This window comes from Acartia tonsa, chromosome 13, assembly GCF_053477335.1.
Source record: "Acartia tonsa isolate MP-2025a chromosome 13, ASM5347733v1, whole genome shotgun sequence".
NCBI lineage: Eukaryota > Metazoa > Arthropoda > Copepoda > Calanoida > Acartiidae > Acartia > Acartia tonsa.
The window spans coordinates 9,221,913-9,241,195 of record NC_137272.1 but is presented as its reverse complement, the minus strand read 5'-3'; the positions used below and the strand labels follow the sequence as shown (position 1 = coordinate 9,241,195).

General features: G+C 40.6%; 1 protein-coding gene across 1 annotated transcript in view; it reads right to left on the bottom strand.

Moving 5' to 3' along the window:
* The window catches only part of LOC145335507 (protein unc-13 homolog 4B-like), a 122,719-nt gene that overhangs the window by 60,246 nt on the left and 43,190 nt on the right, over window positions 1–19,283 (bottom strand). The window contains exons 4-7 of the mRNA XM_080181288.1: window positions 15,255–15,382; window positions 14,662–14,749; window positions 12,283–12,378; window positions 1,495–1,561 (exon numbers count right to left, since the gene is read on the bottom strand). Coding sequence (XP_080037414.1) covers window positions 1,495–1,561; window positions 12,283–12,378; window positions 14,662–14,749; window positions 15,255–15,382 — 379 coding nt within the window. The remainder of the gene's footprint in view (window positions 1–1,494; window positions 1,562–12,282; window positions 12,379–14,661; window positions 14,750–15,254; window positions 15,383–19,283) is intronic.

Genomic DNA, 19,283 nt, shown 5'->3' with positions numbered 1-19,283 from the left:
TTTGTGAAATTTAAAGTTTATTGGCAACTACATTCATTTGTGAATTCGGTTTATTCAAATTATTATTTTTTATATGATTTTTTTATCGTTTTTTTACGTTCTATATTGGCCCGGCTCGGCCCAAGTAAAGATACCCGTCCACATATAATATCAAAATTTTAAAACTTCTAGGAAACGGGCTTTTTTAACTGAAAAGGGTGGCACCTATAGCCAAAACACTAAATGTGATATAAAATCGTTTTGTATCTTACTTGTAGCTCTATCAATTACATGAGGTTATGTAGTTTTCAATTGCGGATCGAATCGTACTATTAGCTACTCTACAACTCACTTTGGACGTTCAAAAATTACATTTTAAATTTTTTGGGTCAAATAACTGGGTATTTAGGACAAAACCGGGCTTGAATGCCGGGGGAAAGCACCAAAAAACGCCAAAAACGGTTACCTATGCCGAACGGTTTCTTTACTCGCGCCGAACCGGGTTTTATTGCAACTTTCCTGTGCACGCCACTAGAGCAAAACAAAAAAATTGGAATTCCGTTTTTACCATAACAAAGCTTCCCTGAAATTTTCAGCTCGATCGGTCCATAAAAGTTGCGCTCGGCACTAATGGGTTAAGGTACTAAAACGCAACAAAAAAGAAGAAAATTGCCATTATGAACAAAAAAAGTAAGATCTTTCATTTGACACCTTACTTTTTAAATTCTGTTGAGTAATCATTGAAAAAAATCTATTTGTTGAACCCCGTTGAATCAAAACTTTGAACTTTGGGAGCGATCGTCACGAATGGGTTAAAGAAAAATCACAAAAGTTAGGACACGTTCTTTGACAAAAATCTTTTAATGTAACAACAAACACAACAAGCCCTTTTCACTCCACAGGGGGGAGCATAGGCCGCTGACAATTCGTCAGTGTTTCTGTAACAATGTGGCTTATGGATATGGGATAGGGTTGTCAGCCCTAAGCCCTGATGATTGCGGTGTAAAGCGTCCATTTGCCATTTGCGTCCTTTAATGTAAAATAGGACTGAAATACATTTAAATCATATAAATTCCTCATGATGATGTACAAAATTACCTTTTCTATAGATTGAAATTATTGTGAAAAACTTTGATGCTACTATTTGAAAAAACAACCAATTAAAATTGATTAATAATTGCCATGATTTCATAGTCAAATATCTAAATACAACTTGGTTGTCAGACTTTAGGCAGGGGCTGCTATTCAGCCAATTAATTCCATTTGAAATTGCCGAATATTAAACATTGTGTTGGAGTAAAGTCGGAGTAAAACTTATCTTTTTTGGTGTAGCTGAAAAGGAAATGGGTAAGACTGGAAGAAAAAAGGGATGGGGATTGAGGGGAAATTTTCACTTAGAATTGTTTGTCAGAATCACATTCCCTTTTCCCTGGACTTTAGGTACCAGTGTAATTTACGATCCAATGTTCCATCCCTCCCTTGAGATATAATGAGGCGATAGCAATAAATAAATACCTGAAATATCTTTGCCACGAAGGTTTTTGGCCGAGTGTATTTCTAGATTCAGCTTCAGATAAGGTTCCTAAAATAAAATTCAATGTTGTTTTAGACAAACACTAGCGGATGCCCCCCTAAGATCTAGGAGCTTTTATTTAGGGTGGGGGTTGTAAATAGCCTAAAACCAACCCTGGACATATGTGAAGCTTCCCTTCAGTTAATAACTCACTCGGTTTAGTAGTCATTGAAATCTTAAGCTTCAGACAAAAAAAAACTTACTGTTTTATATGATTTAGGGCTATAGCTGTGCGTACCCAATTATGATAGACTAAATTACCCTTTCTGAATTTAAAAATTAATGATTAAATAAATGGACACTACTAGCTTAATGAATTGAAATTAAGTTTTGGTATATAAAACTTTGGGTACCAGTGCAATTTACAGCCCATTAATCCCTCCCTCCGTGCAAGACTGTAGTCAATTAATTAAAATGATATTTTTTGCTCGCAAGGAAGAATGAGGGAAAGCATCGATTAAATTTATATGTCCATTAAAATAATGACATGTCGATGTTCCTCAATGGCTAGATTTGGTTTTTCAAACAAACAGTGTTTAAACTTTTCTACCAGCAATATCTATCAACATGGGGAAATTTTGTTTTTCATAATTTGTGGTTAATACTATTTTGTTGTCAATTGTCTTATCCCTTAAGATAAATGTCATTGATCATAAAGCTTTTCTGTGCAAAAATCTTCTAAAATATAAAATATTTCATACTGGTGGAGATAATGTCAATAAATATGGAAATTACCCGTCATTTCATACAACATATAATATTATAGATGACCAACTATTGGACAGGAATATTTTATCTATAATACAAAGTAGAATGTTTGTTTGTCTAACTGTTTGTCTGTCTGTTTGTTTGTAGCGAAGGATCTCGCTAACCGCTTAACCCATCGGGTTCTCCTTTACAGGGTAGCTTCTCATAGGTCCTGGGAAGGTTTATAACTATTTTCTTGGGGGGTGGTACACCCCCAACCCCCACTATACAACATATGTATAATATTATAGATGACCAACCATGGGACAGGAATATTTTATACAACATATGTATAATATTATAGATGACCAACCATGGGACAGGAATATTTTATACAACATATAATATTATAGATGACCAACCATGGGACAGGAATATTTTATACAACATATAATATTATAGATGACCAACCATGGGACAGGAATATTTTATACAACATATAATATTATAGATGAACAACTATGGGGTAGGGATATTTCATACAACATATAATATTATAGATGACTGTCTTATTTATTAAACCAAAAAGGCAAAACTGAGAAAAAAATGTTATTTCTTCATCTCATTTAACATCCCTCTCCCTATAAAACCAACCACATAAAGATTTTTCATATTTGTGCAAAAAAAATATTATAAGGATTGCAAAAAGAGAGCATAGTTATTTATTGCATCCTATTAAAGGCAGCTTTCCACGAATAGTTAAATAAAAAATTATCAAATTATTTCTTTATTTTATTATTAGGGGAAAATTGGCTTATATACATCATCCAGTGGATATTAATGCTGTTACAGGGATCTTAAGAGATAAGACAATGAATAAGAAATATAGTACAAATGTTGTACTATGCTTGTACTATCTGTACTATGTAATAAACAAAGAAGTGAAATAAATAGTAAACTAGCGGCTATTTTTAACAATCATAATTTTACGTATAAAAGGGTTGCTCAAAAAATGTTACCATTAAAATTATTGATACCTAGGCCTGATTCTAAAAAATCACCCCAAAAGTATAATTATCTAACTTTTTGAAAATATCGTATGTTTTTAATCTTGAACTCATTTAACATAATGTTTATTTTTTTATGGCTGTCAAAAGTCCTATTAAAAAAAGAGTTTTTAAAAGAAAAAAAATGGATAAACATCTATGATCTTAGTATTTGAAGAGGAGGGAAAGGGCAGAAAAATAATCTAAAACTATCCCTAGACTCAAAACTAAAAATATAAATATACTAAAATCATCTTTGGGCCTACCTAAGCTTCCGAAAAATCAAAAACTTATTCAGTTCAGTAGCTATTGTAATCTTAAGCTTCAGACAAAAAAACTTACTACTTTATAAAATAGGATTATACTTATAATGACCTTTAGGTTAATTGTCGGAAATAGAGATAATTACCAAAAATATCCAATCATTCTTGCTATTATTATAAATTATGGTATTATGCTCAATAATAATTTTTTTTGTAATCTATTTAATAATGGCACAAAATATAGGTTCCAGAACAAACGCAGGGGTGACTGAGGTCGGAATGGAGAAACACAAGAATGTCTAAAATAATAAGTATACCTATAAAGGTTGGGGTAGGTTAAGATATTAATAAATAAGCCTCACAAAGGGGTAGGGCATTTAGAAAAGCCTAAAAAATCAGCTGCTAGGCTTTCTTTGCTTTAGCTTTAGCCTTAGTTGCAGCTTAAAGTAATCATAAGCCACTCGAAGCCGCATTCCGCCTAACCTGACCTAAAGTAGTTAACAACAAAACAACCTCCCTCCAATTAATTCAAATTTATTTCAAAAAAGGGAAAATGTCACTTGAGCTATACCTTTCAGAAAAGTCTCATTATTAATTTAGAAAAGTTATTTTTGTGGAAGAGCAGTTGATGATTAGAAATGTAAAATAACAATTTTTAATCACACTGAATTTTTTTAATCTTATGTTTTATTTCTTGGTTTCTGTCTTGTTGTTAAAAAGATATTAATAGACTTACATGCACACATTTGTACATCCTTGATAATAATTTAGTTCAAGTCCCAATAAGAAATAGGGATAAAAGGGATATTATTCGTAAAATAAACTGGTCTTAGAGATTTATGACAAAGTTTGCTGATATGTTAGCTTAAAAGCTGTCAATAATCACTTATAGTTTTTTTCACCATTGATTTTAACTAAAGAAGCAATACTTTTGTTTATCTCAAATAGGGGTGTTCATGAATTTGTTATGAATTGTCTTATCTTATTTATAAAATTTTAGAAAAATAAATGTAAAAAAGAATAACAAATTTTGTTTGCAAATTTATGTTAAACATAATTTTAATGTTAAGCATTACTTATATAAATTAATTTATTTTAGAAAGTAATCAGTATAAAGTGTTTACATTTGCAAAATTGATATCAAAATGTCACTTTTCTTTCATTAAAAACTTAGTTTTTTAATCTACTCTGCAAACATTGAGGTTGTGATACAGGGGTATATTTGGTTAGGTTTACTTTCTTGAATAGTTATTTTTAAATAACTAGTTTATCATAAACCATAAATAATTCTATATTAGGAAATACATAATTGATTTTATTTGTACTGAAGGTAAAAAAATATATATATGCCCTTAAGAAAAAGTATTTAGTGCCACTGCTGAATGTGTTAACCATTTCTATTGTATCATCGTATCATGGATGGTCTAGAAAACAAGGTCAGGTTTATCATTAGCTCTGTTTCTGTTGGCATGTTCTGCTTTCAATTCAGCATCGCTTTGAACAACATCTTAGAACCCCCTGTAATTGATACAACATACTACAAAAGAATTGATGAAGTTGAGTTGCCCTTGATCACAGTTTGTCTCACTAATCAAACAAACGTACCAGCTCTTGATAACTTCGGCTACATCTATGGTCTACAGTTCCTTTTAGCTGGTTCAGTTTTTAAGAAACAACCAGAATCAAAAATTCCATTAAGATTTACTTCATGGGGTGGCTTTCAAAACATTAGTTTTGAAGACATGTTGAAACAGTCTTTTATGGATGATTCTGAGTGGATTGATGTTAATGGTAATGATAAAAATCCTATGGTTTTCATTCCTAGATATGGGTTTTGCAGTGAAATTTCTGATTATGATACTGACTTTGAAATTTCTATATCACCAAGTGCAGCTGAGGATCCTAATTTGAGAGTTTTCATCACAGACAAAAATTTTAGAAGTTATTTTGGTTTAGACTATAACTCTAACAAAGGCAGCCCAATTAGCAATGAGAAGGATGAGATTGGAATGTATGATGTTGACATTGAGATCATATCCTCTTGCAACATCATGAGCAGGGAAAGTCTTGATAGTAAAGACACATACAACAAATGTGTTGATGATGAGATTCAGAAAGAAATTGGTGATCCCCTTGGATGCATTCCACCCTGGATGTCCTCAAACAATCATTGTAATGGAACATATGCACGAAATTAGGCAGATTCTCTTATTGCAAATTTTGCTAGAAAGTTTGTTGAAAAACCTTATTCACTTCGAAACACTGAAATTGAAAAGAAATGCAGAAAATATTGTTCTGCAACAATTGCATCAGTTCATACAAGAGAGAAGAGAAGAAGTAGTATACTTGCATCTGAAATCAGAATTGCTTTTAACCAACAAGTAAAAGTAACTGAGAAAATATTCAACTATGGTCCTTTCCAGTTTATCATTGATGTTGGAAGCTCTGTTGGTCTCTGGTTGGGCTTGTCAGTTCTAGGTATAGTTAAATATTTATAATTTTTTTCACTGCAGGAAATCTTGCTGAATAATTTTCATGATTTTATGGTCATACGAACTTTAGACAACCAACTCTTAGATTGCATTGCCTTTGTATGGAAGTCCTAACTGTGTAAGGTAATGAGTTGTACCTTGGTTATGCTTAGGCATTCTCCCTATTTTAACCATTCACGTTGTGCTTCTGCCATATCTGCCATAGGAACAATTTAAATGTCTTTAGCTGTGATGGAGTGTTGGGTCAGGATTTGAACTTATTGCCTTTCCAAAAACATGCAGATCAGATGCGATATGTTTTATGCCACAGTTGGGGGTAAATATATAATGTTACCTAAATGGAAACTTTTAATCATTAAGCACGAATAAATTTTTGACTTTATTTTTTCTAGGGCTGTATGATCTTGGAATTGAGGCTTTGGAAAGATTTCAACTGTGTTATTGGAGAAAGCTCGCCAGTTCAGCAACAAAATAATTTGATGACATTTCATATAATAAGATATTTTAGATTATAAATTATAAGTAAAGCTTGTACCTATATGATATGAAAATAAATATAGTTATTCTCTTAAAATGTAATACATATTTATGATAACAATATTATATAGTTAAAAATTTTATTCTTATGACATGCATGACGTATTATAGTTGTTCGACATATAAAAATAAAAAAAATTGCATAAATAAATATATCCACTTGAGAAAGACAAATAATACCCAATAAATTTGATAAATACATTAGATTTTATCCCTCCCCACCACACCATCTTCTAACAACCAAGGCTTCCTTATTGAAAAGTTTATTTGTAGTAAGACGGCAGCATACGGACGGGCATTACACAGAGTTGCTACGCAGCGGCTTATCAAATCAAGCCTTCAGCGCTAATCCTATTATCACCATTTCACCCCTGCCCCTCCGGGGCCGTGCTGAGACCCCACAGGCAGTGGTCAGATTGGACCGTCTAATAGTGAGAGGGACGCGGCCACTTTACAACCCCGCGCCCCAGTCAACTATACTACCGGGAGATGTTTGCCTTCCCCCTGACTGCAGCTTACCCCACAAATGCCTACCGCCGCAGGGCTCCGCCCTCGTCTCCCCACACCCCCTTCAACCTAACCTATTGTTATCATCTATTTTTGTATATATAGTAATAATCCTATTGTAAATGTATTCAGTTTTAAATATATCTTTGTAGTAGTAACTACTGCTAGTTCTTTATTGGTAGAATCTTCAAGGCTAGGGGCTCGTTTGGATTCGAACTCGCGACGGTAAGCTGAAACGCTTCAACTTACCACATCTTGGTGTCAGCGTGTTTCAATCGAGCCCTGCTAAAACTAGCCAATTCTACCTCGGATTGGACCCTTTTGCAAGTAAGGGGACAGTCAGCCGCCAACTAAGAAGCCAACTGACCCGCGAGACGGCCTTTTTAGGTCGATTTTGCATCATTTTTGAACGCATTACGTAGGCCTCTGGCCTACGGCAAGCAGATTTAGCCTGCTAAAAGCGCCAGTCGACGGCGTTTTCCGTACCGTGTGGGAGCTGCGCTAGGTGCGCAACCACCGCGATCGGATAATTTAGCTCAGACGGCTACAGAACTGAGTCTAATTTGGCATGTGTAGCTGGGACAAGCCCCAGGACACCCAGGCCAAACCTACGAGACGGACAGCTGCGTAGCTGGTCTCCCTGAGAAGGTGATGTGTGGCTGCGAAGCTCCAGCACACAAGTAAGGCCTACCACTGCGACAGATAGCAGAATTCGAGCCCAAGGCGCGGCAGGACGGCACATTCCCTGCCGTCACCTCTCAGGATTCGAACCCACGGCGCTGCAGGACGGGACATTCCCTGCCGCCACTTCCCTGGATTCGGAAGTGGCGGAACAAAGGTTTGGGGAGTATCTTGTCATTCCAGAAGGCCTGTATGCGCACAGGCCTGGCTCCGCCAACGTGTTCCGAGTGCTGGTGGTAAATGAGGGGGAGATGCCTCTCCTGCTGAACGCCGGCCTCCCCGTGGCAGGGGAGCTGGTGAAGCCCGACGTCCTGGAGGTCTCCGACAAGCCTCCCCCTCGCCTCCACTCCTTCCAAGAGCCTGCTGAACCCCCAGATATGCAGCAGCTGTGGGCAGACCTTGAGATGGAGGAGAACGAGTTCCTGCGCAAGGACCCCCTGCTCAAGAAGGAGGTCTGGACTATGCTGTCGGAGTACAGAGACGTATTCTCCAACTCTACCCCGGGCTGCACCGACGTCGTAGAGCTGTAACTTCGCCTCAAGCCAAGGACCCAGCCGATCCGCCAGAAATTTCGGCAGGAGGCTGAGTTGGAAAGCCAGCTGGATACCTGGTTGAAGGAAGGAGTCATAGAGCCCTCGGACTCGGCCTGGAGCAGCCCCCTGGTGCCCATTAAGAAGAAGGACGGGAGCACCTGTTGGGCGGTCGACTACCGGACCCTCAACAAGTGCCTTGAGCTAGACAGCTACCCCCTGCCCAAGATCCAGCAGCTGGTAGAACGAGCCGGGGGACACCGTGTCTACAGTGCCTTAGACGCAGTGGCTGCGTACTACACCATCCGAGTGTCCGCGGATAGCCGGCCCTGCACAGCCTTCACCACCCCTAGGGGCTTGTACCAGTGGAAAAGGATGCCCTTTGGCCTAGCCACCGCACCTTCCGTCTACTCCAGGTTCATCGCCGGGGTTCTGAACCCATTGGGCACGGCCAACCTCCAGTCATACCTGGATGATGTCTTGTCTTTCCACAACGACACCTGGGCCCACCTGGCTAGGCTCCGAGAAGTCTTGGAAGCCCACCGTAGGGGACGAATCCGCCTCGAGCCCTCCAAGACCAAGCTGTTCTGCGCCAAGGTAGACTATCTGGGCCACACCCTCAGCCGCGAGGGCATAGCCATGCAAGAGGATTACATCGACCGCATCCTCGACTGGCCAGCCCCCAGCACCCCCAAGGACCTGCTGGCGCTCCTGGGGTTCTTGGGGTATTAACGGCTGTTAATCCCGGAATACGCCGACCTCACATACGAGATGAATCGGCAGAAAACGGCCAAGACACTGACATGGACAGCCGAGATGGAAGCCCAGCTGGTACAGCTCAAGGACAAGTTCCGCCAAGCCCCCATCCGAGCACCACCCAGGTTTCACCTGCCAGCCGTGTTCCAGCTCACCACGGACTACAGCAGCTGGGCCATCTCTGCCATTCTCAGCCAGTGCCAGGACGACAAGGAGAGGCTCATTGCCGCCATGGGGCGCAAGACAACTGACCCTGAGACCCGCTACCCGTCCTGGAAGGGAGAGATGGCCGCCATCATGTATGGGATCCGGAAATTCCACGGGATCCTGTCCTACCGCAGCTTCCAGATCAACACTGATTCCTCGGCCTTGCTACAAATGAAGTCACTGAATGCATCCACAGGGATGGTAGCCCGCTGGCAGGAGGAAATAGCGGCCCTAGACTTCACAGTCTGCCATCGTCCCGGCACCCAGAACACCAACGCCGACACCCTCAGCCGCCGGGAGGATGACAACATGCCGGCCCTGTCCGCCGAAGAATTAGCAGAGCAGGCCGAGTATCTCCACCACCTTTGCCAGCAAGGGGAGCCCGGACCTGGCAGACCCTCCACAGTACGGCTGGATCCAGCACGAGTCTTGGAAGCCCAGACCCAGGATCCCCTCCTGCTCCGTGTCCGCCAGTGGGTGGCTGACGGGAAGCCCCCAACTAAGGCTGAGCTCCGGGGCAAGGACCGAGACGAGCAGCAGTGCGCCAGCCGCTTCACAGCACTTGGCCTCGACGAACATGGCTGCCTCACCACCACTGACAAGACCCTGACAGGGGAGAGAACCTGCTGCCTTCGGCCCTCTGGCGGGACGCGTTCTTCCTGGCCCCCGTAGCCCCCATGGCTGGACACCATGGAATGGACGCCACTATAGCTCGCGTTGCCATGCACTTCTGGTGGCCCAACATGTCCCGCGACGTCTGCCTGATGGTCCAGACCTGCCCCGAGTGCGTACAGAAGGTCACCAAGGAGCGGTTGAAAGTAGGGATACACGTGCCCTCCCGGCAGGGGTATCCACAGCAAGTCCTGTTCATTGACCTGGTGGGGCCCCTACCAGAGACGCCAGCCGGGAACCGCTACATCCTCACCTGTCAAGATGGGTTCAGCCGGTTTGTCAACCTCTACGCCATCCCCAACAAGCGCACCCTCACGGTGGCCGAGGCCTTATTGCACCGCCACCTAGCCACGTTTGGATGTCCCTTGAAGATCCACTCCGACAATGGGATGGAGTTCACTGGCCAGGTATTCAAGGAACTGGCCTCCAAGCTTGTGATTGGCCTGACACATCCACCGCCCTACAACCCACAGTCCAACCGAGTCGAGAGGTTCCATCGGACGCTCAGCACAGGCATGCGGATGTTCCTGGACCGAGACGACAACAACTGGGAGCCGCATTTGCCCGCTATTGCCTTCGCCTACAACACCAAGACCTGCAAGTCTACGGGCGTGACCCCCTTCCTGGCCTACTTTGGGAGAGAGGCCAAGATCCCTGTGGACTTGGTGCTCTGGCTGCCGGACACTGAGTATGCGTCAGTCCCAGCAAACGTCCAGGCCCTCCTGCAGCGATACCACGCCGTGTATGACGCAATCCAGCAGCGAGAAGAAGGGACCATCCGGAGGAGCGCGGCAGCCTACGAGGGAACGGTCAAGTACGAAGTTGGAGACCTGGTCTGGTATCTGGCCCCCCGCTTGGTGCCAGGGAAAGCAGCCAAGATTACCAAGAGATGGACCGGCCCCTGGAAGATAGTGAGCCGGGCAACGGACGTCCACTACGTCATCAGCCCCGCCTCTCCAACAGCCAGGATCTCAGAAATCACCGCGCATGTTGGCCGACTGCGCAAATACACGGGAGATGTCACCGCCCAGCAGATTCCAACGGACATTCAGGACGACTTGGACGGCGACGAAGACGCCACTGAGCTGCCGGCCGGAGCCGCGGCGGTGCCATCCAGTGGACCAGTGCAGCTCCCCGTGTATCAGCCGGCTAACGCAGCAACAGAAGCCCCACAGCCTAGCTGCCAGGATCGTGACCCGGTGGAGGAGAACCTGCAGCACCAACCCAGCGAGCCACCGCTGGCGCCGCCGGCCCCAGAACCACCCACCAATGCGGTTTGGAATCCCGACGCGGACATGGAGCCCCTACCTGCCAGCAGCGAGCCCCCAGGAAGAGAAGTTGCCACTGAGATGGAAGTAGCGGCCCCCGAGGGTGAAGCAGAAGCAATGTGCCCCCTCCAGATGACCGCCGTCCCCATCCGAGTGCGAGCCAAGAGGCCGAGTAACCTGGACAAGATGGGCGCCCCTATGGAGTTCTACGCGCCCACTACCATCGTTGTCCCTCCCCTGGGAGCCTCTAGAGTGAGCCTGGGTCTCCGTGTCCAGCTACCCGCCAAGACAGAAATAGTCCTGCAGACAAGGCCTAACTTCCAACGCCGGGGCCTGGCCGTCGCCAACCCCCAGCTGGGAACCAACCGGGAGCTGACCATGATGATATCCAACCACAGCCAGACCAAGCAACGAGTGTCCCGAGGGGCCTGTGTAGCTCGAGCTGTCCTACACTGCGCTGTGCCCCAGGGAGAAGCTGCCGCCCCCCACGGTTCAGCGCTAATCCTTTTATCACCATTTCACCCCTGCCCCTCCGGGGCCATGCTGAGACCCCACAGGCAGTGGTCAGATTGGACCGTCTAATAGTGGGAGGGACGCGGCCACTTTACAACCCCGCGCCCCAGTCAACTATCCTATCGGGAGATGTTTGCCTTCCCCCTGACTGCAGCTTACCCCACAAATGCCTTTTGCCGCAGGGCTCCGCCCTCGTCTCCCCACACCCCCTTCAACCTAACCTATTGTTATCATCTATTTTTGTATATATAGTAATAATCCTATTGTAAATGTATTCAGTTTTAAATATATCTTTGTAGTAGTAACTACTGCTAGTTCTTTATTGGTAGAATCTTCAAGGCTAGGGGCTCGTTTGGATTCGAACTCGCGACGGTAAGCTGAAACGCTTCAACTTACCACATATTAACGCTCTCACCACCCCTTCCCCCCCCCCCCTCCACAAAAAAACAAACAAAAATTTACGAAGATGCTTATTAATATAGGAACACAATTAGCCCAGCTGTTTATCTAAAAAAAATCACTTCAAACAGACACTTCGAATTTAGGAGTAGATTCGCTACTAAACAACTACCTCTTTCATGGTTGCGATATCCAGTAAATGTTGGTGTTTATTTTCATCAAGTTGGAAAGCATCTTTTATGTGGTTTAACAGCTCCGTTTTAGAAATCTGAATACCAATTATATTTTCACAAAAAAAGACCCTAAAGTTACACCCGTTTTGTTGGCCTGTGCCTTCGGCCCCTCAGGGTCAACAAAACTGGAATAAATTTTATGATTTTTTATTTTACTATCCGCGGAAAGCCGATACAATGCGACTAATAACTATTAATTGTATATCATCTGTCAGTCTTGGAATTTGTGATGAATGGCTCTGATCAAAATTATAGGCATATGAAAATGGTGCTAATGATTTAAAACTTTGCAAAATGATTCTTGTAACAGTAAGGTACAATTTACAAATTAAAGCAACCATAAAAATTTAATTCCAATAATCTTGATTTTTGGAGTAGTAATTCCAAAAACGATTAGAAACAAGCGAACGAACTCTAAAATGGGTGGATTAAAAATGAGAGTCCAAAAAACCTCATGAAGGGGTCTAAATGCTTTCAACGCCCCCCCCCTAGATATACCACACTTTTCTGGGATCTTGCTGAGTCAAGTATCAACTGTTGGGAATATCAAAGGATGACTCCATGCAAAATTTGAGCCGGATCCGGCCAAAACCGGCCGTGAATTTTATGAAAAACCGGTTTTTTTCCGGTTTTTAGGGGGTATCTGTAAATCGATTCAGCTGGAGCAAAACCGGTTAGAGGTACAAAAAATTTTACTTCACATGAAATTTAGCCAATGCAATTGCGTACAAAAATGTACTTCATCATCAACTTGATTGGACAACTCTTTCCCCTCCTAAATGTCCATTAAAATCTCGGAAACGGCAAAAATCGCCAAAAATCACGCCTTCGGCGGCAAATAACGGCTAAACGGTCAGCCGGAGGCGAATGAAACATAAATAAAGAAATGTTTGCCTCAAAAAGTTGTTCAACATCAAAGAGATGCTTGAAGTCTCTAAAACGACTCCTTCCCCTCCTTTAAGGGGAAAAACTGAAAAAACGTGATTTTCAAAAGTATGCACACTTTGTGGGTGTGGGGGGCACTGAACCCGTCACCCCAGGGTCACCAAATATAAAGTCTAGGCGGCCCACAATGCTGAATTTTCACCAAGTGAAAGTTTTGTGTCATTATCTCTTATGAGAAAAAAGTTATTAATTAATTAAAATTTCAAATTGTGATTTTTTGATGGATTTCTTTGATGAAATGACAGGCCGGTCAATTTTTAGGCCATTTTTTGCGGTTTTTGGGCCGTCACGCCCAAATGGTTTGAGATAATCTCATGGGACCTTTTGCCCAACCTAAGTCTGGTTATTTGTGAGGTCTAGGGAAAAAAACAGACTTACGCAAAAGATTATAATTATAATCTTTACACAGAAAAATGGCACGAGGTGAGGGTTTGAGGGGGCAAAATGAGCCGACCAACGATTTTTGACGGCACGCAGCGACGTCGTGCTTCATCCAATCCGGGATTTTTTTTTTCTTAGACCTTACAAATAACCAGGCTTAGGTCAGGCAAAAGGTCCCATGAGATTATCTCAAACCGTTTGGTTGTGGCGGGCCGAAAACAGCAAAAAATGGCCTAAAAATTGACCAGCCTGTCATTTCATCAAAGAAATCCATCAAAAAATCACAATTTGAAATTTTAATTAATTAATAACTTTTTTCTCATAAGAGATAATGACACAAGACTTTCACTTGGTGAAAATTCAGCATTGTGGGCCGCCTAGACTTTATATTTGGTGACCCTGGGGTGACGGGTTCAGTGCCCCCCACACCCACGAAGTGGGCATACTTTTGAAAATCACGTTTTTTCAGTTTTTCCCCTTAAAGGAGAGGAAGGAGTCGTTTTAGAGACTTCAAGCATCTCTTTGATGTTGAACAACTTTTTGAGGCAAACATTTCTTTATTTATGTTTTATTCGCCTCCGGCTGACCGTTTAGCCGTTATTTGCCGCCGAAGGCGTGATTTTTGGCGATTTTTGCCGTTTCCGAGGTTTTAATGGACATTTAGGAGGGGAAAGAGTTGTCCAATCAAGTTGATGATGAAGTACATTTTTGTACGCAATTGCATTGGCTAAATTTCATGTGAAGTAAAATTTTTTGTACCTCTAACCGGTTTTGCTCCAGCTGAATCGATTTACAGATACCCCCTAAAAACCGGAAAAAACCGGTTTTTCATAAAATTCACGGCCGGTTTTGGCCGGATCCGGCTCAAATTTTGCATGGAGTCATCCTTTGATATTCCCAACAGTTGATACTTGACTCAGCAAGATCCCAGAAAAGTGTGGTATATCTACCCCCCCCCCCCCCCCAGAATAGGATTTTAAGAAATTTGTGACCTGATCCGAATCACAGCCAATCATGTGTAGAATTGTGTAGGCCACTTCAACATATAGTTCCTCTACTGTTAAGTTCTTCTTTTTCGTTCTAAATTTATAATAACCATGTATTATCATATTTCAAAAAAAATCCGCGATTGAAGGTAACGTAGCTGGACAAAGTGTGTCAAAAAATCAGTCTTGTGGCGTCATAAAAATGATGGATTAACCATCTCTTTTTTAGAGGTTTTCTTTCTTGTTTCACCTCACATCTCTCTAATTTTTATGACGTCACATGGCTGATTTTGAGACACTTTGTCCAGCTAAAAGGTAACCCTAAAAGATCACGAGATATAGTGGTTAAAAACGCCTTGCTCCTCCTGTTTTTTGTTCTCATTTTCTGTGTATAGTATATAAGACCTATTTGATTGTTTGATTTTTCAAGTAACTTAAGAAAAGTTTGATTTTTTAAAATATTACCATCGTGGCGAGCACAGGGCTCATGCAAACGTATCCACTTATTTTTTATTTAAATCTAGTTGAATGTTGTTTCTCCTATTTTTCGTCCTTTTATCGTCCTTTGTCCTATCACTTAAGATCCCAGTGATGTTTACCTGTTAAGTGACAATGTGCTTGAGTTGACCCTTCTGAGCCTGTTGCTTGAGAAGGATGGAGGTTGTGGGGGTGCCAGGTACGATCTGCTCCCCATACCTCCGCTACGATCAAAATCGCCCTGTTCATCCTGCAACAAAAATAACAATTTAAATAATTTTTTTGTAGCAAAGCTAATTCATTACTTTTATGTGTGTCCTTCCGTATGTCACTCAGTCAGTCCTATAAAAAAGAGTATCAAGTTTTTGTCAACTCTTTTGAAATATCACATATTACTTTTAATATTTTTTATGACAGCTGAACATCTACCCTATAACTCACTTTGTCTGTTTGTACATCCATGACTTTTTAAAACAAATAAAATTAATTGAACTCAGTATTCGAAGGGAGAGGAAGGAGCCTGAAAAATATCAAGACTTAATTCTATAAATAACAAAGATTATGTATCAGATTTTATTTACTTCAAAGACTTATATTATAACCTTATTAGAATACTCTTAAACTATCCAGTTAATTTTACATACAAAAATACTTTTTCTCTCAACCAATATTTTAGTTGCAATATGTCGAAAATAGTAATTTATTGGTCCTAATATCACAAAAACATGGAAAAGAAATTTATATTGGTATATAAAGTTCTCTAATTCAGGGATTAAGTGATCAGAAACAGTGATCAAAGTATGACCCTCCTTAAAATTGAAATTTGGGAAGCTTTGGAAAGTATTTAAAAAATATGTTTTTACTTTTTATCTGGATGACCCTGCAAGGTTTGCTAGCATCCTGTGCCCGCCAAAGAATTTAAACTCTTAGTTATGTGTCACACCCATAAGTAAAATGTCACTCAGTTACAGCCCTCTATCTTTCACGCACAGAAAATGAGATAGAAAAAAAAACGAGGGGAGGGGAGTTCAACGCCCACAACCCCCGACCGTTAAGGGTTAATGATGATAATGTATGTTTTATATTTCTTCTTCTTTCCTTCTTAACGTTTGTTTTGCTTAAATATAATCAAAAAATCTTTGCTAATATTGGACGTAGTCATCATTGTTTTATTATTTACTTAATCTTAATTCCTGATATAAAACAGAAATGGTAAGTTGACATGTAACTCTTGATAATGAAAATTAATGTTTTTTTTCACAGGGAGGGAGGGGAGATTGGACTGTAAATTCAATTGCTGTGGAACCCAAAGTTTTTATAGCTATGTTGGAACTTAACCTTTAAACCAATAATTTAAATCTACAAAAAGGATAATTTTTGCATTATCATTCCCATATAAACAACCCCTTAAATAGTGGATGTAAATATTCATTTATTTCCCGGAGGTAACCATTTATTTCCCCGAGATAGTCATTTTTAGAAGATTTTCAAATTTTTTTGGAAGATTTTTGAATTTTTATTAATTATTAAAAGAAACTTGATATCAGGGATAAAAATGATCATAGCCGGGAAATAAATGAAAAATCAAAAACCAAAATTAAACCACATTTTAGCATAAAAAAAAATGAGTTTTTTGTTTAAATGAGAATGATATTCCTGTCCAGTTTTTTGTTTAGGAATGAATATTTCTTACCCTCGTGAATAAATGATGACCTATTGGTCCATCATTTATTCCCTCGGGTAAGAAATATTCATTCCTAAACAAAAAACTGGACAGGAAAACCCCATTCCCATATAAACAACCCCTTAACCCTTAACGGTCAGGGGGGGGGGGCGTTGAACGCCCCCCCATCCGGTTTTTTCTATCTCATTTTCTGTGTGTGAAAGATAAAGAGCCCAAACTGCTTAACTTTTTAAGTATGGGTATGACACACAACTGAGAGTTGGAATTTTTTGAATATCTCCATCCTGGCGGGCACAGGATGCCAGCAAACCTGGCAGGGTCATCCAGTTAAAGAGCAAAAATATTTTTTTGACTAAAACAAAGCATTTTATCATACCAAAATACTAAAAAAATCCTCTAGTAGTACATCCTTATATGAAATACAGGTGTTCAAGTCACTTTCAGGTTCCAGGTATGATCCTGCAGGTCCTGATCCTCCAGGACTCCAGAAATCTTTAAAAGGCTCCTGTGGCCGCAATTTTTGACTTAGAGACTTCAAATTTTAAACTTAAGCTTTTCTTACATGTCTACATAACGTATTAAAATTTCATGAAGATCCGCCGCCGTTTTCCCGCCGACCGCCGACTGCGGCTGCTGGCAGCTGCCAAGTACAGCTGCGGCCGCTGAAATTTATATTTTGATATTTCTAATGTAAAATTTACATAAAATTAAACATTTTCTGGGAAAAAAATTTTCTTCTAGCTTCAAAAATAAGAAAATTACAGCCGTTTGAAATTTTTAAATAAAAAAAGACCTAAAAACAAAGGTTGTTAAATAAAAGGGTGAAGGAAGCGAAAATTGACTTAGACTTATAAAAGGTCGGAAATTCATTATCAAACAGGGGACTTGCACAGAAAAATTTAGCCCTCTAGCTCTAATAGGAACTGAGATAATTAGGGGGGGCGTTGAACGCCCCACCCCCCCCGACCGATTAAGGTGCGGCAAGGGGCCCGACTGTAAAGGGTTAAATAGTGGATGTAAATATTCATTTATTTCCCGGAGGTAATCATTTATTTACCGGAGGTAGTCATTTTTAGAAGATTTTTAATTTTTTTTGGAAGATTTTTGAATTTTTATTAATTATTAACCCTTACAGATCGGGGGGGGGGGGGGGGGCTCCAAGAGCCCCTCCCCTCTAGTTTTTTCAATCTCATTTTTTTTGTAGGTAAGATGGAGTGCTGTGACTTCATGACTATTTAAGTTTAGTAATTATACGTCGGCAAGAGTTGATTTTATTAGGATATCTGATCTGTGTCAGTCGTGGTGTCCGGTCAAAGTCGGTTGGGTAGCACCAAATTTAGAAAAAAATTCTAAGTAAATCTTAATTTCTACATTATGATTTTTGTGTATAAGGTAGAAACCTAAAATTTTTTTGGTGAATACTTAGATATCAATGACCTTCTGAGAAAAGTGGTGTTATGACCGTTTGACCGCTCCCTGACCGACTTTGTGACTGATTTTTGTCCGGCTTTTACTACAGACATATATCATGAATATCGTGGCTTCTATTACAGCTAGAGACCTATAATTTTACGTCTTTATCTGTAACAGGAGCCGAGATAGAGAGGGGGGGAGCCCCCCCCCCCCCGATCTATTAAGGTGGGAATTGGGGCCCGAGCTGTAAGGGTTAAAAGACACTTGATATCAGGGATATAAATGATCATAGCCGGGAAATAAATGAAAATTAAAAACCAAAATTAAACCACATTTTAGCATAAAAAAATGAGTTTTTTGTTTAAATGAGAATGAATATTTCTTACCCTCGTGAATAAATGATGACCTATCGAGGGAATAAATGATGGACAGATAGGTCATCATTTACTCACGAGGGTAAGAAATATTCATTCCTAAACAAAAAACTGGACAGGAATACCCCATTCATTGGGAATGTATATAAATTTATTGCCTATTGTCTTATCCTTTTCATTACCCTAAACACTAAATTCTTAACCCTATAAATGGATGTAGAATATACGTGGATATTATGAATGGATATTGTCGTCAATTTAGGTTGCTATTTTCCCAGTCATTTATTAGACAGTTTGTTCATTCAGTTGGAAAGAAGGCGTTGGAAGGGGGTATCGTTAATTTAGCCCGCTACAAGTTTCTTTTCATTATCAAACCTGAATTGTTGGTATTTGTAAAGTTAGGTTCAATTCAGAACGTGTGGCAACTATATAATTATTATTAGATATTACGTAGGTCCATTTAAAACCTTTTGATTTTGGTATATTTAATCTATTCAGCAAATTTTTGGTATGATGATTGCAGACATCAACATTCAATAAACGAGTCTTATAAATTCTCTGCAATTTTAATGATCGTATGTCCTACCGTATGATTTAGATTTTTTAGTGGATGTTGTCATTCTTGTTTTTTTATATTTAAGGAGCCCGGTCCCTAGACAATCTTTACTTTTGTAAAGTTT